This window comes from Schistocerca piceifrons, chromosome 6 (assembly GCF_021461385.2).
Source record: "Schistocerca piceifrons isolate TAMUIC-IGC-003096 chromosome 6, iqSchPice1.1, whole genome shotgun sequence".
In the NCBI taxonomy this organism is placed as follows: domain Eukaryota; kingdom Metazoa; phylum Arthropoda; class Insecta; order Orthoptera; family Acrididae; genus Schistocerca; species Schistocerca piceifrons.
The window spans coordinates 128,012,523-128,027,906 of NC_060143.1; the positions used below are offsets into that span (position 1 = coordinate 128,012,523).

General features: G+C 39.8%; 1 protein-coding gene across 1 annotated transcript in view; it reads right to left on the bottom strand.

Annotated features, from left to right (window-relative positions):
• The window catches only part of LOC124802986, a 30,705-nt gene extending 22,630 nt beyond the window's left edge, over positions 1-8,075 (bottom strand). The window contains exons 1-5 of the mRNA XM_047264086.1: positions 7,964-8,075; positions 6,872-7,833; positions 3,681-3,880; positions 3,459-3,597; positions 1,864-2,208 (exon numbers count right to left, since the gene is read on the bottom strand). Coding sequence (XP_047120042.1) covers positions 1,864-2,208; positions 3,459-3,597; positions 3,681-3,880; positions 6,872-7,738 — 1,551 coding nt within the window. The 5' untranslated portion in view covers positions 7,739-7,833; positions 7,964-8,075. The remainder of the gene's footprint in view (positions 1-1,863; positions 2,209-3,458; positions 3,598-3,680; positions 3,881-6,871; positions 7,834-7,963) is intronic.
• Between the last annotated feature and the right edge of the window lie 7,309 nt (positions 8,076-15,384).

The window sequence follows — 15,384 nt, forward strand, 5'->3', positions numbered from 1 at the left end:
GGGACAACCGCGAGAAATTGGGGATTTTAGGGAGGGGACAAGCTAAACAGCGATACCTACAGCAAAAACTACGAAAATTGGAAACAGAATTTCCCTTGACCACAGCTGATGATACCAAAACACCAATACCTGCATATAAAACTGCAAAAATTGGAATTGGTCATTTCCCTTGACCTGTATTGGTCAACCATAATGACTGATACAAAAAATCCAACACCTACAAAAACAAAAACCACAACATCTCAAAAAGTCAAAAGGCAAACATCCCTAAGTAAATTAAAACACATTCAATACACAAAACATAACAACTCGACAAAAATAGACCCAAAAAAACAATTACCTACCACCAACAAATTTTGGCTTTGTAAAGTAGGTTGCCCCCCCCCCCCCCCAAAAAAAAACTAACTCATAAACTCTGCACCATAATGACGTCCCACACCCCAACACCCTTATGTCATGGGGTCAAAGCAGACGGGTGGAATCGGACGCTTTCATTGACCCGAAACCAGTCCTCATTTTTACATAAATGATTAGTTGGGACTTTGTTTTATTCACTGAGAATGAACTAGAGGAAACTGAAACCAATGCTGAGACTGTCAGATCAAGTAATAGTTCAATGAGTACCAGCTATGTGAGGAATCAATTGAGGGAAAGCAAACATTGGTGACAAGCAGTCGCAACAACTTGAGCCAATATGAAAGCCAGAAAAAATTCCAAAGCCAAAGAAACTGCATGAATTCACTATTTATCAGTCTAAACAGTCAGCTGACCCTGATGCTTTGTCATTGGAAGGAGCATTGACATAAGAAAACGTTGAAAACTTATTGAAAGCAACACAATAAGAGTTATAATCTTTCGAAGAGAATCACACGGCACTCTGCTAGTTATCCATCAGAAAAATGCCAATAAATGTGAACTGTGTCTTTCAAACAAAGAAATGTCACATTATATACTATAAAGTACAGCCAGTAACAGAAGGCTGTACTCAGATGCGAGGACTGCACTATGATGAGACATATGCGAAAGTTACAAGTTATCTCTCATTTTCTGCTACAATTCATAATCTGCTAAGACTGCTCAACATGATCTTGACACTGATCACCTAGATGTTATAATGGCTTTATTATAACATGACTTACATGAAGATATTTGTGTGAACGTTTCAGAAGCAGATCCAGTTATAAAATCAGTGAAAGATACTCATATTAAAAGACTAAATAAGGAAACAAGGTGGTTGCTGCAGGAATTTGAAATTAGACAGGCAATGCTGAATCTAAACTTCTAATGGTCAGCAGAATCTAAACTTCAAAAGGTCAGCAGGTGACCCAGGTGTATATTCCAAAAATCAAGATTCAGACATTTTAAAAGTTGATGAAACTATTAGCTGTTTAGGTATCCAAAACACTAGGAACTGCACAGAAAGCTTGTTAACTGATAGATCAGACACATTATGTAGAGCAAATTCTCAACAGATCCAATTTGAAAGACTGCAGCCTGATTCTATGCCAGTGGATAGTAACCAAGTGCTCACTCGTGGTACGATTCCAAAAACAGAATAACAGCAATAAGCTATGATGCAAATATCATATTGCAAGCAATAGGAAGTTTAAAATATGTTCATAAAATATATTCAATTAGGAACAAGGCCGTGGTGTAGCTTACTCGATAGGAACTGTCAGCCACTTTCATAATAATCCAGTGATACCCCACTGGTGGGCAGTCAAAAGGGTCTTTAAATATGTAAAAGGTGCCAGGAATATGAAGGTAGCTTATGATGAATTCTATGATAAAATCATATCATTTGAATTTTTCTTACAGGGCTTTCCACTGGCTGAGACACATGCAATAACAAGTCACACTCACATTTACCTGATGATTGTGTTGGTTGTTTGGCAAAGGCCTCCTCCAAAATGGAACAGAGTTCTGTAGCTGTAGTGACATATTGCTGCTGTAGGGTTCTTGCAAGCAGTTTTGTTGTTGTTGAATGGACAGACTGGGTACACCAACAGAAGGTAGTGCAGTAACAGCAGGAGGAGGGACAAATGATGTTGGCTTCTTCTTTTTCCTTTTAGTTGCAGCTGTTGAAGTAACTGGATTGTTGAAGCGACAGTTGAACACGCCAGGTATGCCTCCATGCTGGTAGGGCAGGTAACCATTGGTGCACCGCTGCTGGCAGTTATTGACTGCCTTCCCACTACAGTGCACTTCCTGAAAAAAATAAAATTAAAAAATTAAAAAATGTTGAAAATGAAGTGTTCTAATGAGTACATATTTCAGAGATTTTAAATTCCTTAGTCAGTTTATTCCAAGCATAGACCATTGTTTTATATTTTTATTCTTTATGGCTACTCCTGTACCAGTATGTCTTAATTTTTTCATTTCTACAATTCAACTCCCTATCACCATAGTAATTATGTTTTATATTACATACATGTTATAACATGCTATTGGGGCATAACTAATTCTGCTTTTAGCCTAATACTTTTGCTGAAAACTTTTCAGCCATTGTAAAAAAAAGGTAAGCAAGTTAACTCCAATTTTTAAGCAGGATGGACATAAAGTATTTAGGTTTAGAAATATTTGAGTAGCTGTTTTGGTAGGAGATGGACATAAGGAGAGACATACATACTATCGTCTCTGCTTTTTAGCCTCTTTTCTCCACAGTTACAGTTATACAAGTTATATAGGTTAAATACCATCTTTTGAGACCATAATGAAACTCTTATTAAGACCAAATGTAATTTGCTTTATTTAAAGTAACCTCAATGGTCACTGTAGCAAAATGATTTTTTCTTATAATTTTGTTTGCTAAGACCATGAACAGTTCTACATAAACAGTATTAATTATTACCTTTACTCACAGTTTTTTTTGTTGCTTACATTTTTCTTCCTGTTCTTCTACACATATGTGGTAGATGTTTTTGTGTTGTGAAGAACCCCAGCCACTGTTAGTGAAAGTGCTATGGGCAAAAATCTAACACATGTGCATGAAAGAACAGGGAAAATGAGATAAGCAACAAAAAACTGAGATTAGATAATAATAATAATTAATACTGTTTACAGTAAACTATTCATGATCCTAGCAAACAAAATCGTAAGAAAAGACCATATTATTAGTGACAACTGAAGATGCAAAACATGGTCTTAAGAAGATGCATTTCAGTTGCAAAAGACGGTAACTAACCCATATAACTATATAAAGACATACAGCTGGTGAAAGACAAAGGTGTTCCAAACCTAGAATTGATTAACACATTACAGGAAATGAGTGTCTGTCTCCTACTCAAATATTTCTAAACCTAAATACTTTATGTCCATAATTTCCTCTGTATTTGTCTCTCAGTCAAGCACTCACAATCCTGATTTCATTAGTTAGTGTGTCCGCAGAACTGTTGCACTTCATACAATGTTAACACTCGTTATCAATTTTGTGAACTAAAAATATAACCAGTACTTACTTTTGCCACTGCAGTTTGTTCATCTTTGCCATGGGCCACCACTTCACCACAGTTTACATTATTTACATTAGCTAATCTCTGTGTGGAATCACAATTGTTGTTATAAGTATTTGGTCTTCCACCTGCTTCATAACGTAACCTGCAGACACCAAAATTGAGCCAAATTATATTTACTGTTATTAAACTACATATAGTCTGTCTTAAAATATATTTTTATGCTACCTTCTGACATGAAAATACCGGTAGTAGAGAATCATGAAGCAAATTCCAGTTGCAAATGAAACGAACACAACTATCGGCACAGTGTTTCGATACCAGGGTGCTTCACTCCACACGCCAACAAGCCAGGCAGTAACCAACAGGGCATTTTCCAGAAACATGACTACATAAAATGTTGCCATTTTCTGCCGAGGATTAACTTCCTGTAAAAAAGCAAAAAACTAATCAATAACTATCAAAGTAAATTCAGTTTAATGATGGTGTACACAAGAGCACAAATTTAAAAAAATACAAGAGCTGTTGAAGCTACTGAAACCAAATGTCAACTATGACCCATGACACACCCTTGCAGTGGTGTGTGACATCATATGTGTGCAATCAGGGATATAACAGAACAAAGACAATTTCTATTTTGACAATATTATTTTTCAGAACAATAGTTGTGGCGATAGACTAATCTGTAGTTTAGTAAAAAGTCTGGGTTAGGTTAGAAGGTGACAGTTTGGCTGTGAGTTGGCTAAACCAACAAATGTGATATGAAATCTTAGTTGAGATGACATACTGATCTGCAGTGTCGTGGAGGTTTGTATTAGGTTAAAAGGTAAGAGTTTCAGTGTAAATTGGCAAAGCCAATGAATCTGGTGTAATTTTTATAAGTAGCTTACATCCACCATTTTGATGACACCCTGGAAAAAACAGATGGGTAGTATTGGTATGTCCAATATGTATTAACTTTAGTACAGTAAAGCATAAGTGAAAAGTAATTTAGCAACATAAACGGGAGCCATCGAAAAATAATCATTCTACATGTATGCCTTTACTTCCCATTTGGTTATGGACTCTCGTGAAAGACACAAGAAGATACACTTACAAAAGAGTAGGAGTAATGGAAGGAAGAATTCTGGCACAAACTGAGAATGACAAACAATTCTCTAGATTCTTCTGCTACCTATGACTCTTCTCTAGTATGCCCTAGATAAGTCACTACTTAAAATGTTCACAATTAAATATAAGTAGAACAATTCCAGAAAATAAATATAACTTGGCATGGGAGGCACGTATTTTTTCACTTGAACTTAATTACATCTCAGTTTTAAGCAATGACAACTGTGTTTTCCCTGTGCGATTACTTTGACTTCTTTCAGCTAGTAGGCCTTGTATACTAATAAAAGGTGTAGATTTAATGCAGCTGATTGCCAAGGCAAATTCAAATGAATATAATAGAGTAGAATAAGTGTGCTATCAAATAATATCTGCAAACACCTTAAGGTAAGGTTGTCATCAACTCATGGGTTGGTTTGAACACCAGTGCAATATTAGGCATGATCCTATTGGAGGTGGTATCAATCTGCCATCCTCTGATCTGGCAACAGACTTAGCCAACCTATTACAGAGGGACATACAGTTTAATATGGACTGGAAAGCACAGCTAAAGTTACATGTTTCCCCCTCCCCCCAAAATCTTGGTTGTGGTGACAGTCTGATCTGCAGTACAGCCCAAGGACTAGGTTAGGTTGGAGGGTGACAGTTTAGTTGTATCCAGAATGAGATTTTCACACTGCAGCGGAGCGTGTGCTGATATGAAACTTCCGGGACCCGAGTTCGGGTCTCGGTCGGGCACACAGTTTTAATCTGCCAGGAAGTTTCAGTTTAGTTGTAGTTGGTGAAGCTAACAAATGTGAAGACAGAAAATCAGGTTGTGGTAATAAATTTACTGGTCGTGAAGTCTAATGTTTACCTCACTAAAAAAATACAAGGTGGGGTTCAATATGTAACTTTGATATCCAAACCATAGTACAACTTCAAGTTTTTCACATTAACAAACTTTACATTACATTCTTCATTTTCGGAACCAAAGGATTATATTAGAAAATTGAAGCAAAAGCTGAAGTGAGCTAAAAACTATCATGTTTAGTCTACATAGCAAATTTTAGCTTGACAGGAAAGGGGGTTCAGTCTGGACCAGGCCATTGGCAGTAACAGCGGTGTTTCTCAATTGCTCATATGTAGGCAGGGCATCTGTTTGATAGTGTCCCATCCCCTCTCTCCCCCACAAATTTTGGATACTGTATTGTAACAGTTATGGGTGTCTCCGAAAATGGAACATGAGTGAGGCAGAAAGAGGCAAGGGTGCTGAAAAAAGACATGACGAGAAACCAAACAAAATATATGCAGAAATGTCTATGAGATGTTGATTTTGAAAGCAGAAGACAGCAAAAATGGGAAAAAAGAGTCTTTCCTGCATCAACCAACGACCATTTCCATTAGCATTGCAAGTGAGGTTAATCCTTGGAAATGGCTTTCAAAGGAATCTAGAAAGTTATGACAACAAGTCCAAGTAAAAACTCCTTGTTAAACTAACAAAGGCTGGTACCTGTATTGCTGTACAGGTTATTGTTTTACAACATACCAAAGAGGAAAAAAGTGAGATAAAGTGAAGGAGTAAAACTGAAGCTCTGAGAGAAATCTCCAAGATGATAATTGAATTTCACCTGGAAAGAAAGAAACCAGGTTAGTTAAGGATCTGAAGACAGGGAATGGCTTTGGAGATGTCAACACAAGTATGACAATTAAAGAAGCATTATTTGTACTTGTGAGGATAAACATCAAAATTTTGTGAACTACATCAACTTAAAAAGAGATGGATGTTTGCAAAATGCAAACTATAAAGATTTAGAATGTTCTACTTTGAGTTCTGTGGTGGAAAGCAGTGAGTGTCTGGTATTTATATGTTTCAGACATAAAAATATGTTTTAATGTTGTAAATATATTATTGAAAATCTGTCCGAAAGTCACACTCATAGGTATGAAATGATGATACTAATGTATTAGCAAAGGAATACATTTAGTGGTAAAAATTACATGTAACAATCATGCAGCATTTATTTATAGGCCAGATAAACATGTTACAGGATGGTCATTACCAACTAAACACTCATTCAAATGTAGCTAGTTTATAATTATGTCCTTTGCAGTACTTCAGTAGGCCTATAAGTTAAGATTGTGAGAAGTAATGACTGAGAATATGGAAGTAGCCTGATTGAGAAAAAACATCTCACTGAAAGAACCATTGCAAAAATATAAAGATTCAAATACATAGCAAAATAATCGTTTCCCTTCAAAGTACAGGATCTCTGCCAGTTATCAGCTGAGTAGACCTACATCTTAATGAATTTAAGATTAAAAATGCTTACCTGCAAATTTATATATGAGAAAACATATACAAATGCTATGAGAGCTGAGAAGGCAGCCTTCCTCCGTCTTGATATCCTTTCACCATGAAAGACATTCTTTGGGGAAATGAGCCACAGAAACATTGATATCCAGTGCAGCCCGATCACCAGAAACACCCAGTGTCCATACAATGTAGCATACACAGTCAATGCTGTTACACGTGATGAGACTGTTCCTAAACGCCACATAAATTGAAATATCACGCCTAGCCATGTTAAAACTAATCGATGCACATTTTGAAGTCTAACGTTTTTGCTAAACGAGGCCAAAGCCCAACAAACACTAAAAAGAGACAACACTGTCGACACTATATTTAAGTCACTAAAATTCTTCGGTGAAGTCTCTTGCCACAAAAGATAAAGCTGGACTAGTAACATTGGAGCTGCCTCACAAAAAGCATGAAATAATCTTAGCATACACAAGTCTCTCACTTCGTGCTTCACATAACGAAGATCAACTGGTATGAATAACTTAAAATAGCGCCACAAAACTCCGCACTGGATGACATGTAACAGACCCACAAGCCATTGAAAGCAACGTTCTCGATTATTTGACGTCGGTGCCGTCGCAGCATCTTCATTCTTAGACTTTTCTTTCACTTTTCTCCGGGATTCACACGCACATATATACCATTTTAAAGATATGACTTGACTAATCACAAGAGACGTAGCAACAAAAGTCAATGAAACAGCAAACCATACGTGTCGACCACGTTCAAACAAAGCATAACCCATAACAACATCAAACACAACATCACAGAAATAGGACGCTAAAGATATTATGTTAAATAGAACGTCACATAAGGGAAGAAATTCGTGGTGAGCCATAATGTCCTTGGCGCAAATGCTTTACCGATCAGGGTCATTATTATTCAACATCTTCATTCAGGCGTTGAGTACCTCGGCCATTCCGCTTCCTGAAACTGGTGAAATATTGGCATATTTATAAATGACGCCGGACCTAGAGTGTTACTCAAGTACATTGGAATCAGTTCTAAACATCAAACTAATGTTTATTCGAATTAAGTATGATTTGTCAAAAAATTACTGTACCTTTATTCCCCGTGTAACTTTGGAATGCGAGGAATTTGCGTGACAATCCATATTTGCGTGTTCTATACAGTACCAACGACAAAATTAACAACAATTATGTGTTCAACACAATATTACAACAGCATAAAACTACTGTACACAAAGCTATTTACACACTAAAACATGTAAACAATGGTGTTGTCACTACATTTTAATCGCTTTAACGCCATTGCCGTAAGCATAGCCCCACACGCCACCTATGTTGAAATATGGTAACTACCGACATCAACTTTGGCGTCCGTGAGCCAGAGATGTTCAGGGAATCAGGAGGTACTAGGTAGTCAGTACTGATGCGGTCTTAGGGTAAGACGTACGATAGTTAGCGTTTGGGAGAGTAGCGATTTCACAGTTCCGATGTCTAAATACTGACAGTGCTCAAAAAAATATTTCTCCTACTACTACAAATAGTGAATGAATGGTGTGGTTTTTGAGAATAATGTTATCCCATTTATTGCAACTGTAATTTTATTTCGCCGCTCGGATAGTGTCTACGGCATTGGTTTTCCTTTCTGTGGCTATACTTAGCGTTGTTTTTTTCAGTCGTATTGAGAATAAAACAAATGAAACTCTGTTTTCTAGATTGATTACCCTTCATAATATATTGCAGGCCGTGATCTGGCATATGTTTTATCGCTTGCACAGCGAGGGTCCACTGACTAGTTGCTCTTAAAAGACTCAGGTTGTCCAGCGTCTAATTATCCATGATCTTCAGCCTTATTTTTATTGTTCGCTAAATGCGAGTCTTAAGGTGTTATGTATCTCATCAAAATAAAAAATTTTCTCGGAAGACATGTAAGTCCTTAGGAGCTCGCCTAACTGCTTGAAACCTGTTCAGCAGACTGTATAAATCTCAGAAAATAGCGAAGTTATGGTTTCATACTTACAGAAAGTTGATGTGGGTGTGCAGAAACAAATCTGTACAGTAACGGCTAATCGTATGTGATAAAAACACAAGACAAATATGAAGTATTGATACATAGTACTTCAGTTACATCATTTATTAATAACCATATGGGAGAGCTAGTATATCACTGAAATGTTCACCGGTAAAAAAACTAAGATATTACACTTGAGAATAAGTTTGTACAGAATTCAGCTCTAAAAAAGTGTACAGTAATAATTAAAATTGTAGAATGTAAGATGAATTGGAATTACGGAAGCGTCCGATCCCGCCCGTCTGCTTTGACCCATGACGTCACAAATATGGCGGAAACGACCATAAACCACGATTCCAATATGGCGCATATAAAGTCGTTACGTACACATTATGAGGACGAAAATGACACTAGCGGGACAAGCGCGGGAAATAAGGGGTTTGTGGGTGGGGACAAACTAAATATAAACAAATTTAGGCACCCACCCCCATACAAAACCACGCAAAACGACGAAAAAAAACCGACATCACAAAACTCCCCAAATACCACAAAATACAATATCATCTGGAATCGGACACTTCCCTTGACCTATATAGCTCAAAAACATCTCCCAATACCAACATTCACAGCCACACATTGGGATCGAACACTTCCCTTGACGTGTTATCCTTACGACATCTCCACATACAGCCGCCCATGGTCCGAGACGCCACAACTTTAAGTAAGCCTCATTTCTTCACGACATACTGAACACTCAACGACTTCATCCAAAAATTCGAATAGCCTAGTTGAAGAAATTTTATTAGAGACAACGCACTGTCCCCCATCATAGCCGACAACCGAAAACTGTTGACCCTGCCAGTCATATCCATACCTTCCAAAGACATAAAAAAAGCAATTTACCGAAATTCACACACGACACCACACTCGCAAACTAAATCAAAAACATCACCTAACACACCACCAGAGAGCACCGCCAATCACATCAAAACGACACCTACAAACACGCCACTCTCACAAACTAAATTCGGCGCCGTTGTGGCGTCACACACCACAGCAGCCTTACGTCACGGGTCAAAGAGGACGGGTAGGATCGGACACTTTGGTCGACCCGATGAATTTGACTCATAGTGACAAAAACTTGGCTTGTTTTTTCTTCACATTCAGAGGATACCTTGGAATATTAGAATAGATTTACTTTCATTCCAATTGATCCTTAGTGAGGAGGTCCTCCAGGATGTAGAACATATCAGAAAAACAATAATACATGACAAGTATTGACAAACTGCCTATTGGCTTCTGTCTTGGGTTCTTCGGCCGACATTCATCTAATGATTTTTCTGACGTTTCGCCAGCACGAGTGACTGGCATTGTCAAAGCTTCACCCTCGATTGCCGGTGGTGAACTGGAGCCGAGCTCGCGGCCGCAGACTATATGTACCTGGTGCGCCAACGTCAGAGGGCTTCTCCGCGGTCATTTCCGGTGCGGTTCTCCTCTTGCTACCTGCGACGGTCGTTCGCTGCAGTACGGGAAGCTAGGATCCGTTTACCTTAAGGCTTTCCTCTTTCTTGTTCAAACTGTTCACGTGTTTTTGTATTTCTACAGCTTCTCTGAACAAGCGCGTGTGATAGTGCTTCTCTACAGCCAGAACTTCCGTGTCGGCGAATTTTATTACGTGGTCGGTCTCATTCAGTGCGTGCTCTGCCCCAACTTGCAATGTCACTTATGCTCTTTGATCCTGGTGTTAATGGATCGTCCAGTCATTCCGACAGAGAAGCTGTAGAAATACATTACTGCACATTACACAATTTGCATTGCAAGTAGAGTTTTGTTAAGACGCTTCAGCAGTTCTGTGGTGTGCTCCTCCCAGTTGAATTTATTATTGTGCTGTAATCCCAAGAATTTAACACTGTCCACTTCTATCTGCTTGTCATTGTATGTTAGGCATATACTCTTGGGACACCCCTTACAAGTTCTGAACTGCACGTAGTGTGTTTTTTTTTCAAAGTTTAGTGGCAAAGAATTGGCTAGGAACTAGTGATTAATGTCCACAAATATTTTATTAGCCAATCTTTCTGAGACTACACTTGATTTGCTATTTATTGCGACGTTTGTATCATCGGCAAACAAAATGAACTTGGCATCTGGTAATGTTACTGATGAAAGGTCATTGATATACGTGAGAAAAAAGTAAGGGCCCTAAAATGGAATCTTGTGGGACCCCATCTCCAAAAATTTGCCTTCTTATGGTGCTGACTATCTTCACCCACCAGTCTTGTCGACACCAGACAACATGTACTTGCCTCTAAGCATCCTTAGTGTCCCATGAAAATGAAGCTCTATATGATGTACACAATAGTTATAAAAACTAATATTGGGTTACTGCCTGAGGACGTGAGGCATTACTGTATCATTACACTGCAGAAATGAAAGCACAGCCTGCCACCAAAATAACACAGTTGTGAGGGTTTGTGTTGTAGTGTGCTCAATTAGTACTTTCTTTTGGGGAAAGGGGGGGGGGGGGTACACAGCTCCATTGATGCGATATGAAGTCGGCATTTGTTGCGTCTCTTCCATGCTAGGATGGATATGTCAATACAAAAGCATGATACATTTTACCTATTTTATGTGGACATATTGGGTTTGTAGAGCATAAACACAACTATGGTCTGACACACTGATTTATTTTTGTGGAATTACATACAGAGCTATTCATGATCATGTGTGCTCACTGTGCCATCAGCTGAGGTAGAGGTCCTTGTGCACACTGGTAATCCTTTGTTGGTAGTTTATCATACTGCCAGTAAGTTCCAGCAATGCTGTAACCAACTGCACTGCTTGGGGTGCTTAGGTCACCACGTCATTCCCCCAAAGGGTAAAACAAACAATATTGTAAATGCCATCTGTACCTCACTGGCACAATTGTGGCCTTTTCTTTCTTTCTTAAAAAAAAAAAAAAATTGTTGCTGTGCACTGTTTGTCCCAAGTTAGCTACTTTGCTGGAGGTGGTGGGTTGAAAGGCACCCCTCTGGTAGTGCCAGATGTTTAGCTATGTCCCCAGCACTTCAGGATGCTGATTTATGAGCACCAATGACCAAATTTATTTGTGCCCCTGTCACTCCATTCTAGGACTGGGTAGGGGTCTTGATAAGGTGGCTCCAAAGCCATATGTGATGGATAGTGATGAAGGAGGATGTGTATTGTCCTGACAAGGTTTGTGAAAACAAATGTGTCTTGTTTATTTATGTTTGATGGTAGTATTGTTTGCATATCCTACTTCTTGTTTCAGAGGCTAATTATGAATTCAAGTGTTGTGCAGGTTGGTGGGGAGAAGGGGGGGGGGGGAGGAAGAATTCACCTCACACCTGTAGAGACTCTTCATACGTGAGTGCTGATGCAGATGCATAATACTACTCCTTCAGCACACTGTACTGTCCATGCATTATTGTAGTAGAGTCAGTAAAAGAAGATCCCTGACAACTGCAGTGTGTTTGTTGTGCCTGCTTCGAGCATCCACCTCAATAAGTCCTGCAAAAATGCTGCCAGCTACGAGATATCTTTCACTTACTTTGTTGCAGCAGGAGTGCGTATACCAAAGACATGGCACATGCTGACAACCATTAGCAAATAAGGATGGATTTACTTCATGCCAGTGGCATCAGTGCTGTGGGAGGGTTGCCACACAGTCATACCATGGAACAGAATACCAGTGCCGCAGTTTTTGACGATGGATGCTGGTTGCTGTTCCATGCAAGTGGAACATGCTAACCAGCCAAAACTGAAAGTGTGAGCTACACCTTCTGTTGACTGATACACCAGCAGTAAATCTCCTGGACACCTTTTGAATCCATCAGTCACTGGGGAGCACTAGCGGAAGTGAGAAACAGGTAGGGGGATCAGTGCAATACACTTGAAGATGAAATCATGTGGACTGATGAAGTTTCCAAGCTCTGCTTGTATGTGGTATATCACTCCCGGCAGGGGCACATTACTTAGTCCATGTACGGCAGTATTTCTACACACTGGGCCATACAGACCATTCATCAGTGCTCTGGAAGCAGACATGTATGGGTAACGTAATCTGCCCAAGAACTCTGTCTGCCTGCAAAGTAATTTAATTGGATGGATAAATAAAAAATCTACTCACCAAGATGCAGCAGAAGACACACTTAAAAGAAGGTTATAATTAGGCAAGCTTTAGGAGCCAGTGGCTCCTCCTTCAGGCAGAAGGATTAAAGGGGAAGGAAGAGGGGTGAAGGAAGAGGACTGGAGAAATCTAGGAAAAGGGGTAGATTTCAGGAAAGCCACTCAGAACTGCAGGTCAGATTTGAAAATGTGAGAGCTAAAAGGTGGAAGATAGGGTAATATGCAAGACAGAGATTATTGGTTAAACATCATGCAAGAGTTAATATGAGTGGAAAGCTAAGTGCATTGTATGTAAATGAAGTGGGAGGGGGGGGGGGGATGAAAATAGATTGGTAGGGCAATGAAAGATGTAGAAAACTAAAATGAAGTGAAGAAAAAAGTAGTTATTGTCAAGAAATGCTGAGATGGAATAAATTAATGTAAATTAAACCCAGGTGGGTGGCGAGAGCCAAGAACACGTAGTGCTAGTTCCGACCTGTGCAGTTCTGAGAAACTGGTGTCTGGGGGAAGAATCCAGATGGCACGTGTGGTGAAACAGGCACCGAGGTCATGATTGTTGCGTTGTAGAACATTCTCTGCAACAGGATATTTCATGTTGCCAGCATACGCCCTCTGCCTATCCCCATTCATCCTAACTGATAATTTGGTGGTAGTCATGCCGATGTAAAATGCTGAAAGTTTTCATAACAGCTGGTATGTGACATGTCGTTTCACAGATGGCTCTCCCTTTAATAGTATGTGTTTTGCCAGTTACAGGGCTGGAATAGGTGGTGCTTGGAGTGTGCATAGGGCAAGTCTTGTGGTGGGGATGGTCACAGGGGTAGGAGCCATAGGGTATGGAGATGGGTGCAAAAAGAGAAAAGGCTCTGACAAGAATATTGCAGAGACTGGGAGAATGATGAAAAGCTATGCTAGGTGTGGTGGGCAGAATTTCAGACAGAATGAATATCATTTCAGGGCATGATTTTAAGAAGTCAGTGTATCTGATTAGTACATTCCAGACCAGGACAATACTGAGTCACCAGTTGTGTGCTCTGAAGTTGTTTTTTGTGAGGGATCAGCAGTAACAGGATTGGATGTGATGGCCTGGGAAATCTGCTTTTGAACCAGGCTGATGGGATAATTACGTGCAGTGAAGGCTGAGGTGAGGATGGTGGTGTACTGCTGTAAAGTGTCTGCATCTGAACAAATATGTTAGCCTCAAATGCCAAGGCTGTTTGAGAGGGAACGTTTGACAGGGAAAGGATGGCAACTGTCAAAATGTAAGTACTGTGAAGTACTTCATCTTTGAGGGGCAGACATATAAACAGATCAGGGCTATGGTCATGGGAATCAGGCTGGCTCCTTCCTATGCCAACCTTTTCATGGGCCACTTGGCGGGGTCTTTCATGGGATCCATAAGTCTTTAGCCCCTGGTTTGGTTTAGATACGTTGATGACATCTTTACTATAGGATTCATGGCAAGACTGACCTGTTAATATTCCTGGAATCTCTAAATACCTTCTCCCAATTAAATTTCACATGGTCCTATTCTGAATCCCATGCCGCTTTCCTTGTTGTTGATCCCATCCTCACCGAAGTTCAGCTAAACTTTCCTTCCACATTAAAACTACCATTAAACAACAGTATTTACATTTTGACAAATGCCATCCTTTCCATGTCAAACGTTCCCTCCCATACAGCCTTGGCATTTGAAGCAAATGTATTTCTTCAGATGCAGACTCTTTACAGCAATATGCCACCATTCTCATCTCAGCCTTCACTGCACGTAATTACCCCACCAGCCTATTTAAAAAGCAGATTTCCTGAGCCACATATCTAATCCTGGTACTGCTGATCCCCTCAAAAATACAACTTCAGAGCACACCACTGGTGTCTTTTTGCCCCCCTTGCAATCTCTGCAATATTCTTGTCAGACCCCATGCTCTTTCTGCACCCATCTCCCTACCTTATGGCTCCTACCTCTGTGACCATCCCCACTGCAAGACTTGCCCTATGCACCCTGCAACCACCACCTCCCTATTCTAGCCCTGTAACTGGCGAAACACATACTATTAAGGGGAGAGCCATCTGTGAAACGACACGTCATGTACCACCTGTTATGAAAACACTGTTCAGCCCTTTACATCAGCATGACTACCACCAAATTATGAATTAGGATGAATGTGGGCATAGGCAGAGGATGTAGACTGGCAACATGCAATATCCTGTTGCAGAGCATGCTCTGCGACATGATATTCGTGACCTTGGCACCTGTTTCACCACATGCACCGTCTGGATTCTTCCCCCAGACCCTAGTTTCTCAGAACTCCGCAGGTGGGAACTATCGCTATACCGTGTCCTTGGTTCTTGCCATCCACC